Raw genomic sequence first — 17,417 nt, forward strand, 5'->3', positions numbered from 1 at the left:
TGAGTCCCTTCCAAGGTCCCTGAAAACACACAAGGAGAGAGCCTTCCTTCCTACATTTCTTGGTGGCCTCTAGATACTGCACTAGGCACCTCATCACGTCTAAGGTGTGGAATTTGTCTTCTCCCTTCTTTTTAGGATTTGGGCAGAATGAAGGAAGGACTACCTCTTGGGACTTATAGAAGTGTGATGACACTTTGGGTAGATATGCCAGGTCAGGCTTTAAAATGACCCTATCATCTAGAATCTTTGTGAAAGGTGGCCCTACTGATAAAGCTTGCATATCGCTCACTCTGCGAGCTGATGTTAGCGCCAAAAGAAGCACTGTTTTTAACGACAGGATTCTTAGGGATGCTGAGTGAATAGGTTCGAATGGAGGGCCTGTTAGCGTGGATAGTACAAGATTTAGATCCCATGATTGTAATCTTTGATTAGCTATCGGCCCGGATCTGGATACGGCCTTAGTAATCTGTCACCCAGGGATTACCTACCACATTATGGTTATAAAGGTGCCCAAGGCCTCTACTTGTACCTTTAATGTGTTGACCGCTAGACCCTGTTCTAGGCCCTTTTGTAGAAATTCTAGGATTTTGTCAATGTGAACCTCATCCTGAACCTTTACCTCCGAAGTGGATAAGAATTTTTTCTCTTTTTTTTTTTTTTTTTGTAGTGTAGTTATCAGGTTCTCTGAAATTCCTCTGTCTCTCATCAGTGCCCTCTCAAATTCCATGCTGTTAAATGGAATCTCCCTGCCTGAGGGTGTAACACTGGCCCCTGCGATAGCAGGTCCAGGAGATCTGGGAGGATCCATGGGTCGGTTAGAGAGAATATTCTTAGCCAGGAGAACCAGGTTCTTTTGGGCCAGAAAGGGGCTATTAAAATCATTCCTGCCCCATCCTCCCTGACTTTTCTTAACACTGCTGGGATCAGCATGATCGGGGGAAAGGCATATGTTAGGCCCCATGTCCATGGGAGTATGAAGGCGTCCAGAGCTAGAGGATTCCCCCTGGGGTCTATGGAGCAGAAAGTTTCCACTTTTTGTTTCTGAAGTCGGCAAACAGATCTATGCCCGGGTCCCCCCACATTTTTACAATCTGCCGAAAAACGGACCGCTTTAGGACCCATTCCCCTTGTCATAATTGGGAGCGACTTAGAAAGTCTGCCCTTTGATTCTCCGTGCCCCGGATGTGTAGTGGTGACAGAGATAGCAGGTTTGCCTCTGCTAATTTGAGGACTCTGGAGAATGTTTACATTAGGGCTCGGGACCTGGTTCCCCCCTGACGATTTATATATGCTATTGTGACTCGATTGTCCGAAATATGCGGACATGATGACCCCGGAGCAGGGGTAAGAAGTGTACTAATGCGTAGCCCACTGCTAAGAGCTCTCACTGGTTCGAGGAGGCTTCTAATTCTTGAACTCCCCACGTACCCTGGGCCACTTCGTTGTTCATGTGTGCTCCCCACCCTGTGGGACTGGCATATGTGGTAGCTATGTGTGTTATTTTTTGTTACCCAGGGGATCCCTTTGGAAGGGTTGTCTTGGCTTTTCCACCAGGTTAGGGAATGAGTAGTTTTTGAATTTAGGGTAATACGACCCTCTAGGTGTCCCCCTACTGCAGACTAGTTGGCTAGTACATCCCACTGTAGAACTCTCGTGCGTAACTGAGCCCATTGGACTGCTGGCAGGCAGGCGGAGCGAGAACCTAGTCGTGACATCGCTTTTCTTAATGTCATGGAGGGATTTTGGATGGCTCTTGTTACAATTTGAGCGATTTTCTCCTTCTTGCGGTCTGGGAGGCGGCACTCTTGAATGTTTGAGTCCAATATTAGACCCAAGAATTCCTGTACTCTGCTGGGCTCTGATCTTGATTTTTTAGATTCAGGAGCCAGCCCAGGCCTTGCAGAGTGCCCATCACTCTGTCCCCCTGTTCCCAGCGTTTTTGAACCAAGCTGGTTGCTATTAAAAAATAGTCCAGATACGGGATTAATATTATGTCTTGCTCCCTTATATGGGCCATCATCTCTGCCCGTGGAGCTACAGATATTCCGAATGGCAAGGCTCTATACTGGAGTTCTCTTATCTCGCCCTTTATCGAGACAGCTAACCTGAGATATTTCCTGGAGTTTTTGTGAATGGGGATGTGATAATAGGCGTCGCTGAGATCCAACACCGAGATTGGTGGTGGACCTGATTGACTCCAAAAAAATTTTTTTTTTTTAAATTTATAATTGTCTGAAACCTGCCGCCTGGCTTGGTCACCAGGAAAAAGAGGGGAGTAAAACCCCTTGCCCCTTCCCTGCAGGGGAACCTCCTGGAGGGCTCCTTTTTCTACCAGGCTTAGGACTTCGTTTCCTAGGGCTTTCTGCTCTTGCATACTGGATTTTAGCGGAGTCATTACATACTTTTGAGGCGGGAGGGAGAGAAGTTTATCCTTAGGCCCTCCTGGATTAGGGGTTTACTGTCCATGGGTTGTTTGATATTCTTTTCCAGGCTGGGAGAAAAAAGGGTTAACCTTCCCCCCACCCTGAGCAAACTGTCACCTAGAGGGCTTTTTGTCTCAGGACAAGTTGCCGAGGAGGAACCCTCTATCTCTTCTCTTGTCAGCCCACTTTGCTCTCTCGGTGGTCTCCGCAAAAGAAACTTTCTATTCCGAAAGGGCCTCTTAGCTGCATTTGAGAGTGCTGCTGCTTTGGACGATAACCAGACTGAGCCTGCGGATGAGTCCGCTAGGAAGGCAGCCGCTCCCCTTATTACTGGGATAGAGTCTAGGATTTTATCGCTTGGCGTCCCGCTATGGCTGGCCTGAGGTTACCTCCAGCTAACTGCCATGCACCTTTAAGAAAGGTATCTGCCTTTTTATCTAGGGGACCCCTGAGGGTGCCCATGTCCTCAAAGGGGAGGGCAAAATTTTTTTTTTTTTTTTTTGAGGCCTTTGCGACAGCTACATCGAGCTTCGGGCCCCTTTCCTCACAGGGATATTTCCTTTTAAGGGAAGGGACCGTGGTGTTTTTCCTGTCCGGTTTATCCCATTCTTTTTGATTAGACCCCGCACATTTTCATTTAGCGGGAACACTCTCCGCGCCTTTTCTGGCCCAGTCCCCCGAACATTATGTCCTGGACTGTTTTATCCGGCCTAGGGTCCAGCACCCCCATGGTAGACGTTACCGCTTTCACTAGTTTGTCCACCTCGTCTAGGGGGAAGCAGTGACGCCCCTCTGTTTCCTCGTCTGAGGATGAGGAACTGGAATCTGAGGGTTTTGACGTGATTTCTCCCGATGTCGAGGAATCTGACTGGGAAATCACTATTGTGTCTTTCTTTTTTTTTTTTTGATTTGTCCCTATGCTTAAGGGATATAAGGGCACTCTGACCTCCAATTTAATCGCAGCTTTTAGGTCAGAGGCCAAATCCGGAGTTTCCTAACAGGATTTCTTTTGTACATGGTTCCGTTTTTTTTTTTTTTTTTTTTTTCCGCACTCGATGTTTTCTTTGCTTTGGCTTTTGCCCCCGGTGGTCACTGGGGTTATAGCAGTTTTTGGCCCCTGATCATTTGACCATTCCCTTTTCCCATGGGGTCACATGGTCTAGGCAGGTGTTGGTGATAGCGTCTTGTGAAGCCACTGCAGAAACCTGGTGGAGTTACCAGCTGGCTTGAAGCCACTGCTGAAACTGGTGTTGAACTCTGGCTGCCTGGTGTCCGCAGCAGAGTGAGATGGTGAAGGTGGCAGCTGGCTCTGAGGTGTAGAACCACTCTCTCAAGAAATAGGTAGGGGACTAGCACAAGTGGGGCACCCCTTTTCTTTTCCCCTTCTTTCCCTAGTAAGGGAAATGGAACTTTTAATACAATGGTGAACATTCACGAAGATCACTCACCCAAAGGTATGCGGCTGCAGGTATCGATTCGGGAGATGGAGTCAGGTCCTGAATAGGCTGCACTCCTGGTGGCGATTTGCTCCTTGCAGCTGACGTGCTATGCTGCGTGGAGTGACTACTGGAACGACCATCTGTACTGCGTTCTTTTGACGATGATTGTGGTGGTGGTGCTGCTGCTGCTAAAGCTGCTGCCTGGCTTGCTGCTCCTGTTGCTGGTCACTATCCCCTTCAGGATCGCCTCCAGCCTGGAGCGCTTGTGCAGCCACCATTTTTAAAATTTCCCGGCTGGCGTCACCGCTCCCATCCTGCACCGCGGTCCCCGGGAGAGCGCTCCTGCGCATGCGCCGGTTCTAGGGACCCGGAAGCCGGCTTCTACTTCCGGGGCGGCCGCCATCTTGGTACACCTCTGTAACCCGGCGCCGCCCGCATGTTTACCGGGTCCCCACGAGCCCCGACTTCCTCTCCGGAGCGGCGGCTCCGGCGTCACTCCCGCCCGCTCACCCGGCAGCCCGCATGGGCCCCAGCAGTGGCGGCTTCGGGCACCGCACCTTCCCGAGGCAGGGGCCTTCCCGCTGCCACCACCGGTCAGGCCGGCCCCGGATCCTGGACACACGAAAGGTACCATCCTGTGGGTCCCTCCGTCAGGGACAGGAACCCAACTGAAGGCGGAGGAGAGGTACCGCCCTTTTTATCTGTAGGTTCCTGTCCCTGAAGGGCGGATCCCCTCTCTCCGTGGTGCTGTCATGGGTGAGGGAGAAACAACCAATATATGATACATCATTAACAATGTACAGGTTTAAACACATTTTGGGGTTTATCTGTCATGGTATTAAAGGGGGTGTGTACCTTTGGGACAATGTCCACCTTTAGGGACATTTTTATTTCTTAGGGTACCGTTACACCTAGCGATGCATCAGCGATCCCGACAACGATATGACGCGGTCAGGATCACTGGTGCATCGCTAAGTGGTCGCTAGTGAGCTGCCACTCAGGCAGATCTCACCAGCGACATAGCGGGGGTCGCTACTTACCTGTCAGACGTGGCGATCCTGACGTCCTTCCGCCCGCGTCCACGCCTCGCTCGTCGGCACCACAGGAAGCTCAGCAGGAAGCTGACGACGAGAAATGGTCCAGGAGCTTCTCGCGCGACCAGCGGGGGAGTGGTTGGCGGTAAGTATCACATGCAGCGATATCGCTAGCAATATCGCTGCAACGTCACAAAATCGGTGACTTTACAGCGATATTGCTAGCGATATCGCAGTGTGTAACGGGGGCTTTAGCTACAAGTATTTTGGGATAAAAATCATTTTTGTAATTGGGTTTCACTTACAATTCTGCAAATAGATAAGGCAGATAACAGAGTTACAGACTCCCAGCCGTCATAGTAGCTGACGGTGCTCAGAAGAAGGAAACTAAAGGTTATAAACTCTGTCAAATCTGCCTGTCAAATCAAGCTCACTGACGAATACTCAGCTAACTCACTGTGCATCCAGCAATAGATTGTGCACAAAGAGGCTATAGAAGGCACAGGGTGCAAAACTTTTAATGAAACCCAATTTTAAAAATAATTTTTAGCCCCAATTAAATGCATGTAAATAAAAAGAAAAATGGTGTCTTAGGAGAGAAATAACCCTCGTCGCTGTTGTTTTAAGAAATGTTGCATAAAATAATAGTTTAAATGAATATAATGAACTTTGTGTGTGTATATGTATGACCAGACCAAACGTTTGGACACACCTTCTCATTCAAAGAGTTTTCTTTATTTTCATGACTATGAAAATTGTAGATTCACTCTGAAGGCATCAAAACTATGAATTAACACATGTGGAATTATATAACTAACAAAAAAGTGTGAAACAACTGAAAATATGTCTTATATTCTAGGTTCTTCAGAGTATCCACCTTTTGCTTTGATTACTGCTTTGCACACTCTTGGCATTCTCTTGCTGAGCTTCAAGAGGTAGTCACCGGACACAACCAGGCATGTAGAGTTCATCCGTTCACCTTTTCTGCGTCGCACAAAGACACGGTGGTTGGAACTAAAGATCTCAAATTTGGACTCATCAGACCAAAGCACAGATTTCCACTGGTCTAATGTCCATTCCTTGTGTTCTTTAGCCCAAACAAGTCTCTTCTGCTTGTTGCCTGTCCTTAGCAGTGGTTTCCTAGCAGCTATTTTACCATGAAGGCCTGCTGCACAACGTCTCCTCTTAACAGTTGTTGTAGAGATGTGTCTGCTGCTAGAACTCTGTGTGGCATTGACCTGGTCTCTAATCTGAGCTGCTGTTAACCTGCGATTTCTGAGGCTGGTGACTCGGATGAACTTATCCTCCGCAGCAGAGGTGACTCTTGGTCTTCCTTTCCTGGGGCGGTCCTCATGTGAGCCAGTTTCTTTGTAGCGCTTGATGGCTTTTTGCCACTGCACTTGGGGACACTTTCAATGTTTTCCCAATTTTTCAGACTGACTGACCTTCATTCCTTAAAGTAATGATGGCCACTCGTTTTTCCTTTACTTAGCTGCTTTTTCTTGCCATAATACAAATTCTAACAGTCTATTCAGTAGGATTATCAGCTGTGTATCCACCAGACTTCTGCACAACACAACTGATGGTCCCAACCCCATTTATAAGGCAAGAAATAATAATAAATTTTATTTCTATAGCGCCAACATATTCCGCAGCACTTTACATTTCAGAGGGGACATGTACAGACGATAGACATTACAGGATAACAATAACACGTAGGTCAAAACAGATACCAAGAGGAATGAGGGCCCTGCTTGCTTTATGAGGAAAGAGGTAGACATGAAAGGTGGGTGGTAACAGTTGCCCTGATTTTATGGACCAGCCATAATGTTAAGTGTGTAACAGTACAGAGGGCTAATGGATGCATAAAGCATGTGGGAACATGATGCGGGGAACCTGGTTATGGTAAAACTTTTGACTGTGCCACCAAGGGATAGATTAGGTTAATGTGTTGAGGCGGTAGGCCAGTCTGAATAAATGCGTTTTCAGGGTACGCTTAAAATTGTGGGGATTGGGGACTAATCGTATTGACCTGGGAAGTGCATTCCAAAGAATTGTCGCAGCACGTGTAAATCCCACTTATTAAACCTGACAGGGCACACCTGTGAAGTGAAAACCATTTCCGGTGACTACCTCTTGAAGCTCATCAAGCGAATGCCAAGAGTGTGCAAAGCAGTAATCAAAGCAAAAGGTGGCTACTTTGAAGAACCTAGAATATAAGACATATTTTCAGTTGTTTCACACTTTTTTGTTAATTATATAATTCCACATGTGTTAATTCATAGTTTTGATGCCTTCAGAGTGAATCTGCAATTTTCATAGTCATGAAAATAAAGAAAACTCTGAATGAGAAGGTTTGTCCAAACTTTTGGTCTGTACTGTATATATACAGTGCTGTGCAAATTAATTGGGACAAAGCATGTTTTAAGTAAAATCGTAAGTTGGTTACCAGTCAGTGATTCAAAGCAGATATAACTGATTTGAACAGGCACTCACACATGTTCAAAGCAGTTAAAACTGGTTTGAATCACTGACTAGTAACCAACTTACGATTGTAACCAACCTACAATTTGCACAGCAATAACATTATATATACATATATATACACACACGTGGTCAAAATTGTTGGTACCCCTCGTTAAATTACAGAAATACCCACAATGGTGACAGAAATAACTTGAATCTGACAAAAGTAATAATAAATAAAAAATCTATGAAAAATAACAAATGAAAGTCAGACATTGCTTTTCAACCATGCTTCCACAGAATTTAAAAAAAAAAAATAAAACTCATGAAATAGGCCTGGACAGAAATGATGGTAGCCTTAACTTAATATTTTGTTGCACAACCTTTTGAGGCAATCATTGCAATCAAACGATTCCTGTAACTGTCAATGAGACTTCTGCATCTCTGGACAGGTATTCTGGCCCACTCCTCAAGAGCAAACTGCTCCAGTTGTCTCGTGTTAGAAGGGTGCCTTTTCCAGACGGCATGTTTCAGCTCTTTCCAAAGATGCTCAATAGGATTTAGGTCAGGGCTCATAGAAGGCCAGTTCAGAATAGTCCAATGTTTTCCTCTAAGCCATTCTTGGGTGTTTTTAGCTGTGTTTTGGGTACCACGTGTAGTATATATATACATATACATATATACATATATATATATATATATATATATATATATATATATATATACACACATACATATATATATATATATATACACACTCACTGGCCACTTTATTAGGTACACCTGTCCAACTGTGTGTTAAGACTTAATTTCTAATCAGCCAATCACATGGCGGCAACTCAGTGCATTTAGGCATGTAGACATGGTCAAGACAATCTCCTGCAGTTCAAACCGAGCATCAGTATGGGGAAGAAAGGTGATTTGAGTGCCTTTGAACGTGGCATGATTGTTGGTGCCAGAAGGGCTGGTCTGAGTATTTCAGAAACTGCTGATCTACTGGGATTTTCACGCACAACCATCTCTAGGGTTTACAGAGAATGGTCCGAAAAAGAAAAAAAATCCAGTGAGCGGCAGTTCTGTGGCCGGAAATGCCATGTTGATGCCAGAGGTCAGAGGAGAATGGGCAGACTGGTTCGAGCTGATAGAAAGGCAACAGTGACTCAAACTGCCACCCGTTACAACCAAGGTAGGCAGAAGAGCATCTCTGAACGCACAGTGCGTCGAACTTTGAGGCAGATGGGCTACAGCAGCAGAAGACCACACTGGGTACCACTCCTCTCAGCTAAGAACAGGAAACTGAGGCTACAATTTGCACAAGCTCATCGAAATTGGACAGTAGAAGATTGGAAAAACGTTGCCTGGTCTGATGAGTCTCGATTTCTGCTGCGACATTCGGATGGTAGGGTCAGAATTTGGCGTAAACAACATGAAAGCATGGATCCATCCTGCCTTGTATCAACGGTTCAGGCTGGTGGTGGTGGTGTCATGGTGTGGGGAATTTTTTCTGGGCACTCTTTGGGCCCCTTGGTACCAATTGAGCATCGTTGCAACGCCACAGCCTACCTGAGTATTGTTGCTGACCATGTCCATCCCTTTATGACCACAATGTACCCAACATCTGATGGCTACTTTCAGCAGGATAATGCGCCATGTCATAAAGCTCGAATCATCTCAGATTGGTTTCTTGAACATGACAATGAGTTTACTGTACTCAAATGGCCTCCTCAGTCACCAGATCTCAATCCAATAGAGCATCTTTGGGATGTGGTGGAACGGGAGATTCGCATCAGGGATGTGCAGCCGACAAATCTGCGCCAACTGTGTGATGCCATCATGTCAATATGGTCCAAAATCTCTGAGGAATGCTTCCAGCACCTTGTTGAATCTCTGCCACGAAGAATTGAGGCAGTTCTGAAGGCAAAAGGGGGTCCAACCCCTTACTAGCATGGTGTACCTAATAAAGTGGCCAGTGAGTGTATATTATAGGGAAATATACTTATTTTTCCACTCATCAGCCACTTCTTCCCTTACCCATGGCCACCTGAACTCAACATCCACTATGAAAAGCAGAGCTTAACTCCAGCTTGGTTAAAACAAGAAGGGCTGAATTCACAGCTACACAGCTTAGTACTGCTGTATAATAAAATCCATACTGCTGCATAATGCTGTTACTGCTGCTTAACATGTCTTACCCAGAGAAAGAAGAGCAGAAATCCTCTCATGTATGTGTGTACTGTGTATAGGAGACATCCCCTCCACTAGAAAAAGCACTAAAATAATGTGGTTGCATAATTATGCAATATAACCCTTTCATGACCTCGCTATTTTCAGTTCTTTGCAATTTCGTTTTTTCCTCCCCTTATTCCAAGAGCCATAACTTTTTTACTTTTCCATCTCCATGGCCGTTTTTTGCAGGATGAGATGTACTTACATGATTTACTTCATCAAGTGATGCACTGGAAAGCGGGAACAAAAATTCCAAGTGCGTTGAAATTGCAAAAAAAGGGCAATTCCATAATTGTTTTTTTAATTTTTTTATTTACCATATTCACTATATGGTAAGACTGACCTTGCAGTATAATTCTGCAGGCCAGTGCGAGATCGCAGACACCAAACATATATAGTTTTTTTTTTTCTTTTTAACTTATTTAAGTGGTGAAAATAAAATTCGGATATTTGAAAAGGAAAAAAATTTGCTTATGTCACCATTTTCAAAGTTCCGTAGCATTTTCATTTTTTGATATCTAGGGCTGGGAGAGGTCTTATATTTTGAGCCCTGACATTTTTATCATTTTGTGGTAGATATGATATTTTGATTGCCGTTTATTGCATTTTATTGCAGTGGCCAAAAATAGCTTAGTTACTCACCGATAACGGTGTTTCTCGGAACCCATGACAGCACCACGGAGAGAGGGGATCCGCCCTTCAGGGACAGGAACCTACAGATAAAAGGGCGGTACCTCTCCTCCGCCTTCAGTTGGTTACAGAGCATCAGAGGGTCTCCAGGTTAGTTAGACAACAGAAATATATACACAACATTATAAAACTGCTTACTTATCAAAGCACCGTGCCTAAACGGAAACACTCTACTAACAGTAAAACGTGCTCACCATACTCGTGAAGGGGAGGGGAATAAGCGGGTGCTGTCATGGGTTCCGAGAAACACCGTTATTGGTGAGTAACTAAGCTATTCTCTCTCACCCATGACAGCACCACGGAGAGAATTTCAGAGATTGGTAGCTTAGGGAGGGACCACCGCCTGAAGGACCCTTCTCCCGAAGGTCAGGTCAGACGTAGAGGCTAGATCTAGGCGGTAGTGCTTGAAAAAGGTAGAAGGTGTTGACCAGGTGGCCGCCTTACAGATTTGTTCTATTGATACCTCAGATCTTTCAGCCCATGAGGTCGCCATTGCCCTTGTGGAATGAGCTCTCAGCCCCTCTGGGATGGTATTCCCGCTGGATGAATATGCCAGGGCGATCGCATCCCTTATCCACCTTGCCAGGGTACTCTTGGATGCTTTGAGCCCCTTCCGAGGACCCTGGAAACACACAAAGAGAGACCCTTCCTTCCTACATTTTTTGGTGGCCTCTAAGTATTGTACTAGGCACCTTTTAACATCTAAAGTATGGAATTTTTCTTCCCCTTTATTTTTTGGATTTGGGCAGAAGGAGGGAAGTACTACCTCCTGGGACCTGTGGAAATGTGACGACACTTTAGGTAAATAGGCTGGGTCCGGTTTTAGGATGACTCTATCGTCTAAAATTTTTGTAAAAGGAGGCCCTGCTGACAAGGCTTGAATATCGCTCACTCTTCGGGCTGATGTTAGTGCCACCAGAAGCACAGTTTTGAGTGATAGGATCTTTAGGGTTGCCGAGTGAATTGGTTCAAACGGAGGGCCTGTCAGTGTTGAAAGTACAAGGTTCAGGTCCCATGAGGGTAATCTTTGACTGACTATTGGCTTAGATCTGGTTGCGGCTTTAATAAACCGTGCTACCCAGGAGTCACCTGCCACATCATGGTTATAGAGGGCGCCTAACGCCGCTATTTGTACTTTTAATGTGTTGACCGCCAGACCCTGTTCTAGACCCTTTTGTAGGAATTCTAGGATTTTATCAATCTGAACCCCATCCTGAACCTTTGCCCTAGAAGTGGATAGGAATTTTTTCCATGTTCTGCCATAAGCTCTCATCGTAACCGGTTTCCTACTTTTTTGTAGTGTAGTTATCAGGTTTTCTGAAAATCCCCTGTCCCTCATCAGTGCCCTCTCAAATTCCATGCTGTTAAATGGAGGTTCGGTGCCTGAGGATGTAGCACTGGGCCCTGCGATAGCAGGTCCGGGAGATCCGGTAGGATCCAAGGGTCGGTTACTGAGAGCATTCTTAGCCAGGAAAACCAGGTTCTTTTGGGCCAGAAGGGGGTTATCAGTATCATTCTCGCCCTGTCCTCCCTGACCTTCTTTAGGACCGCTGGGATGAGCATGATTGGGGGAAAGGCATATGTTAGACTCTGTGTCCATGGGAGCATAAATGCGTCCAGAGATAGAGGATTCCCCCTCGTACTGTGGGTCCCTCCGTCAGGGACAGGAACCCAACTGAAGGCGGAGGAGAGGTACCGCCCTTTTATCTGTAGGTTCCTGTCCCTGAAGGGCGGATCCCCTCTCTCCGTGGTGCTGTCATGGGTGAGAGAGAAAAACATAATTCTGGCGTTTTGATTTCTTTCTGGTTACGCTGTTTGGATTAATTTATTTTCTATTTTGACAGATCGGACATTTCTAAACTCAGCGATACCAAATATGTGTATTTGTGGGGCAAAAGGGGGGTTATTTGAACTTTTGTGTATTTTTTTCATATTTTTTTAAAAACTTTTTTCTCACTTCAATAATTCCCTTAGGAGACTTGAAGCAGTGATTGAAGATGTGCCTGGCCCAAAAGCTTGCAATCTTCCCAGAGATTAGATAAACCTACGACAGAAAACGTAACCCTTACTTTTTATTTACTGCAAGAAAATGATGAAGATCAAACGTAACTATTCCATCCGGACGTTTTACGGCCACTGAATTCCACTTATCACCGGGAAAATAGACGCCGGTCAAGTGCTTTCCCGTCTTTGGTAGATACCACTCATATGTCATCATCTGTGGAGTGAAATACATACATGTAAGATACCTTATAAACTGCAGGACCCAACATAACTAAAATTAATGATGATGTCAAGACCAACCTGTCTATAGTTGATTATAGACATGTATGGCATATTACACCCCCTGATGAAGCTGGGTGAAACACGTGTTGAGAAGCAGTGCTATACACCTAAAAGAGCTGCACATTATTACTATGTAAGTCTGAATCCAATACTCTTCTATTTGATATATACTGTATATTAACAATTAGGGAATGTACTGCAAAGGATATGAGGGCATACCAACTATGTTCTGTTTATCACACGGTCTTGAATAAAGTGAATTTTTTTATTCGTGTAGCAGGCACAAACAATGTGTCAAAGCATGGAGATAAAAGGAAACGGTAAATGTTTCAACTCTTCCTGAGGTCTTTCTCACATAGTCGTTGTGTCAAGGTATAGAGGAGAAAGGGGTGCACAAAGTATGCATGAAGGTATGCCAAGTGCACCCCTTTCTCCTCTATTCCTTGACACAGCGACTATGTGAAAAAGAGAGCCAGGAAGCATCGAAAAGTTTACCGTCGCGTATGTCTCCATGCTTTATGACACTCCTATTCAGCCTGATACTTTTGGTTCTAGGATTATTAGTTGGTCCTAATAAATATGGCCTATTGCAAAGATCCACCTTCAATGTCTGTAATCTGGAGATCCAAATGATGGAAGAATGGACTACTGGAGGAGAAATGGTCATATGTCTCCCAATGTGCCTTTCAGCGTGACCACAAAAGAGGAGAGAGTAGCGTCAGCCACCGATATGCATGGCAATCTCAATTATAGTCTACAGGGCAGTCTGATCAATAAAGAGCAAATTCTATGCCGACATCAACAGAAGTAACCAGTAAGTCATTCTGTGCATGATGATGTGTTGTCAGGAATGTGCTGCTTCCCTGCCTTCCGGGTTCCTGCCTGCCAGGAGGCGGTGTCATCAGGGCTGATTGATAGTTCAAAAGTACGGCATCATCATACCGCGCGATCGCTGATGCTACAAGCAAAGGTAGCATTGCCTCTGCAGCATCGGAGGAATGTAGTGGCACTGAAGTTGGCCTGATCCAGACAGTTTCAGTGCAGCACTTTCAAGATCTATAGGAAAGTGCTTGTAAGTACTGCATTCCAACTTGCCTAGGAAACTGTCCACCTATGGCAGACTGAAGGGAGGCTGGAAATGCAGGCAACAAGCATTAATATATAGAAATAAACATTCCTAATATAATAATAGCTATTAGGAGAGAATTTTTAATAAATGTAAATTGCAAAGTTGCTAGTTTTTACTAGTAATTTGCAAAAAACTGCAGAATAACCCATGAATGTGCACAGCCCTAAGTATTGATCTAATGTTTCTAGATGATAATGGATAATGGTGGGGATTGGAGCAAGCTCCACAATGGACATGCTTCTCGAAGTCGAATGCTGTATTTTTTCAGGTGGAACTGTCAGACCAATAGTCACATTTGGGTCACTTATGCCTCTTAAACAGGATTTTTTTGTTAGTAGATGGAGGAAACCCTCCTGATTTATTAAGTCACATATACACTGTAACTTCAAGGCGGACATGGTTCACGCAGCCCGAAAAATTTTCATATACCACGTTTTTCTGACTATAAGACGCTCCAGACCATAAGATGCACCTACAGTATGTATTAGAGGACGGAATTAGAAGAAAAAGAACTGCAGCAAAAAATGTGGTAAATTCTATACTTAATATCCCACATCTTGGTATGCATGGCTTCCTTTTCCCTATCCTGGAATGCATGGCCCCAATCCCTATCCCGATATGCAGGGCCCCCATCTCCGTCCTGGTATGCATGGCCCCAATCCCATCCTCATATGCAGGGACCCCATCTCTGTCCTGGTATGCTTGGCCCTAATCCCCATCCTGGTATGCAGGGTCCCCGTCTCCGTTCTGGTATGCATGGCCCCATCCTTATCCTGGTATGATTGGCCCCCATCCTGGTATGCAGTGAGTCCATCTCCGTCCTGGTATGCTTGGCCCCAATCCCCATCCTGGTATGCATGGCCCCATCCTTATCCTGGTATGATTGGCCCCCCATCCTGGTATGCAGGATGTCCATCTCCGTCCTGGTATGCTTGGCCCCAATCCCCATCCTGGTATGCATGGCCCCATCCTTATCCTGGTATGATTGGCCCCCATCCTGGTATGCAGGATGTCCATGTCCGTCCTGGTATGCTTGGCCCCAATCCCCATCCTGGTATGCAGGGTCCCCATCTCCGTTCTGGTATGCTTGGCCCCATCCTTATCCTGGTATGATTGGCCCCCATCCTGTTATGCAGGATGTCCATCTCCGTCCTGGTATGCTTGGCCCCAATCCCCATCCTGGTATGCAGGGTCCCCATCTCCGTTCTGGTATGCACGGCCCCACCCTTAGCCTGGTATGATTGGCCCCCATCCGGCAGCCACCGGGTTCCTGTATCTGCCAGGCTTTCATGTGTGCCGCTGCTAAAAGGAAGGAAAATTCATTGCATTCCATGCCTATGGGAGTGGAATGCATTAAATATTCATTGCCTTAAGTAGTCAGCACACTAGAACTCCCAGCAGCTGCAAGAAGCCGGCTGCTGCGGTTTACACTGTGCTCGCTATTAAAGAGAAATGAATATTCACTCCTTTCCATGCCCATGGGCGAGGAATGGAGAGAATATTAATTTCTCTTTAACAGCGGGGACAGTAGTAAGCCACAGCAGCCAGCTACTGCCTCCTGTGACTCGCTGCTCCGCGGCTACCGCTCGCCCACCTCCCCACCACAGCCAGAGCAGGGACATCCGGACATCCCTCCATTTTCCTCCACATTTTTGGAGGGAAAAAGTGCTTCTTATAGTCCGAAAAATACAGTAGTCGAAAGAATCCTAAAAGCTTCAATGTGATTTATCAGAAGACCACGGTATCACATGATGTGTGACAGGTCTCCCCACTTACCTCCTGATCCACTAGGGATAGATCCGGACGAAGTCCTTCACAATAATGAAGATATCGCAAAGAATTGCCGGGCAGATCCCCTCTCAGCAAAACGATAGCATTCAGTGGCATTGAGAACATTATGTTCCTTGCAAACTTGTCGACCACATAATTTCTACTTTGGTCACAAACGCTAAAAAGAATGTGAAAAGGGAATAATTACTACATAAATCTGGACTTTTAGGCACGGGACAGCAGAATCCTGGACCCTTAACCTTCTGGTTTATATAGATTTTCCATGATCTTGACTGAACATGGGACTTGGCTATAAAACCAAACATTGCCCTACCTGTAGTTAGTGTGCATATGTCGAGCAACCACTGCAATTGTGAAAATCCATTCTATGTACAGCGACAAGTTTTTTCTAGCCATTCTTGTTCTTATACTGTCCATCATTAAGGCCAAGCCGTATCCTGCCAAGGCACATACCACGATATTACTCTGCATCCAAAACCTCTCCACCTATGGGACAAAATAATACATATCACTAGCGATTCAGATGATTTCCTTTTGCAATAAAGAGAATTTTTACAGATTTTGAACTCAATCGTTTTACGAGAGTGCAAAATCACGTCAGAGCCTCTTCTCTGAGAGTTAGCATCTGTGATTGGGAGATGAATGCAGCATCTGACTGGCAAAAATGAGCTCCGATCTGGCAAGATTTGGTCTGTTTTGCCATTTTGACAACTTGCTGGTCCATTGAATACAATGGAGAAATTAATTGATCAATTTTTCTCATAAATTCACCAAAAAGAAAATCATAAACACTATATTCACCAATGCATACAAATGGGCAGTGCAAAGCAAGTCAAATGAAAACTTACCTCATCTCCTGGCTACAGCCTGAATTTTATACCACACAGAAAATTATTTATCAAGTATGTAATACAAGGCCTCTGTCCATTACATAAGGAAGCTAATGAAGGAAAATACAGCTTCTTCTAAAAGGTTAATTGGCAAGAAGAGGACATAGCTGCATCTAAATGTTAATGTACAAAACAATGGATATAGCTGCTTGCAAATGTCTAATCTGTTTATCTCTCTGCATTCTGTACACAGACAGAAGCACACTAAAGTTGTGTCAGGATTCACCTAATTTGCGGTTCTTCTCCTGCTGCTCCATATTACACAGGATTCCATCATATATAACTTCTTATATAGCTGTATTTAGCACAGATCACTCCTGTATCTAAAGGCTGCATACTACCAGTGGAGAGCCAAACTTCAATTTTTCTTTCCAAAAGGGCCAGAAATATTATCACTCAATTACATAGATTATTTTTAGTTTTCCTGACTGTATATCTTGTTACTTCAAGAAGTTTCCCAGTAGGTGACAGGCACAAGCCTAACAGCAACATAAAAAATGGAGCAAAGACACAGCTGTAAAATTGGAGACAGAAAATCTAAACCTGATTTCCCTGTACCTTATTATTTTTTCCTTTTTTACTCGTTCTTTATTTGGAAGGGAATGTTCACCTGTATCATATCTATACAATACATCATATAAAAAAAATCTTCTAAGGCTACTTTCAGACTTGCGTTAGGAGGTGCAGCGCAGGGCCGCCGCTAAGCTCTGCCCCCGGCCACGCCTCCTCCGGTCAGCTCCTCCTATGGGCGCATGACGCTGCATGCGACCAGCGTACCCTATATTTAGCGTTGGGTACGCAGGCCGTGCGCTGGTATGATTTTGCTGGCGCGTGCGCCCTTTTGGCGCTGCGCCGACGTGCGCCAAACGCACCATGTTGCATTTTTGTGCGCTCCACGCAGCGCCAAAAGGGCGCACACGTCTCCAAAATCATACCAGCGCACGGCCAACGTACCCAACGCTAAATATAGGGTACGCTGGTCGCATGCAGCATCATGAGCCCATAGGAGGAGCTGACCGGAGGAGGCGCAGCCGGGGGCTGAG

The 17,417-nt window shown here is 45.3% G+C and overlaps 1 protein-coding gene and 1 long non-coding RNA gene across 9 annotated transcripts in view; both read right to left on the reverse strand.

Moving 5' to 3' along the window:
- Window positions 1-17,417, reverse strand: part of TMEM260 (transmembrane protein 260) — a 128,078-nt gene that overhangs the window by 9,133 nt on the left and 101,528 nt on the right. For all 8 annotated transcript variants that reach the window (XM_073585941.1, XM_073585918.1, XM_073585929.1 and 5 more), the window contains 3 exons: window positions 15,798-15,970; window positions 15,470-15,641; window positions 12,348-12,496 (listed from right to left, as the gene is read on the reverse strand). In XM_073585941.1, coding sequence (XP_073442042.1) covers window positions 12,348-12,496; window positions 15,470-15,641; window positions 15,798-15,970 — 494 coding nt within the window. The remainder of the gene's footprint in view (window positions 1-12,347; window positions 12,497-15,469; window positions 15,642-15,797; window positions 15,971-17,417) is intronic.
- Window positions 636-5,619, reverse strand: LOC141098304 (uncharacterized). Its single transcript, XR_012234206.1, has 2 exons — window positions 3,669-5,619; window positions 636-3,628 (listed from the first exon to the last, which is right to left on the reverse strand). It is a non-coding gene; the product is annotated as an uncharacterized lncRNA (long non-coding RNA).

Source organism: Dendrobates tinctorius, unplaced genomic scaffold (genome assembly GCF_039654945.1).
Source record: "Dendrobates tinctorius isolate UK_male_01 unplaced genomic scaffold, ASM3965494v1 ptg000010l, whole genome shotgun sequence".
Classification (NCBI taxonomy): domain Eukaryota; kingdom Metazoa; phylum Chordata; class Amphibia; order Anura; family Dendrobatidae; genus Dendrobates; species Dendrobates tinctorius.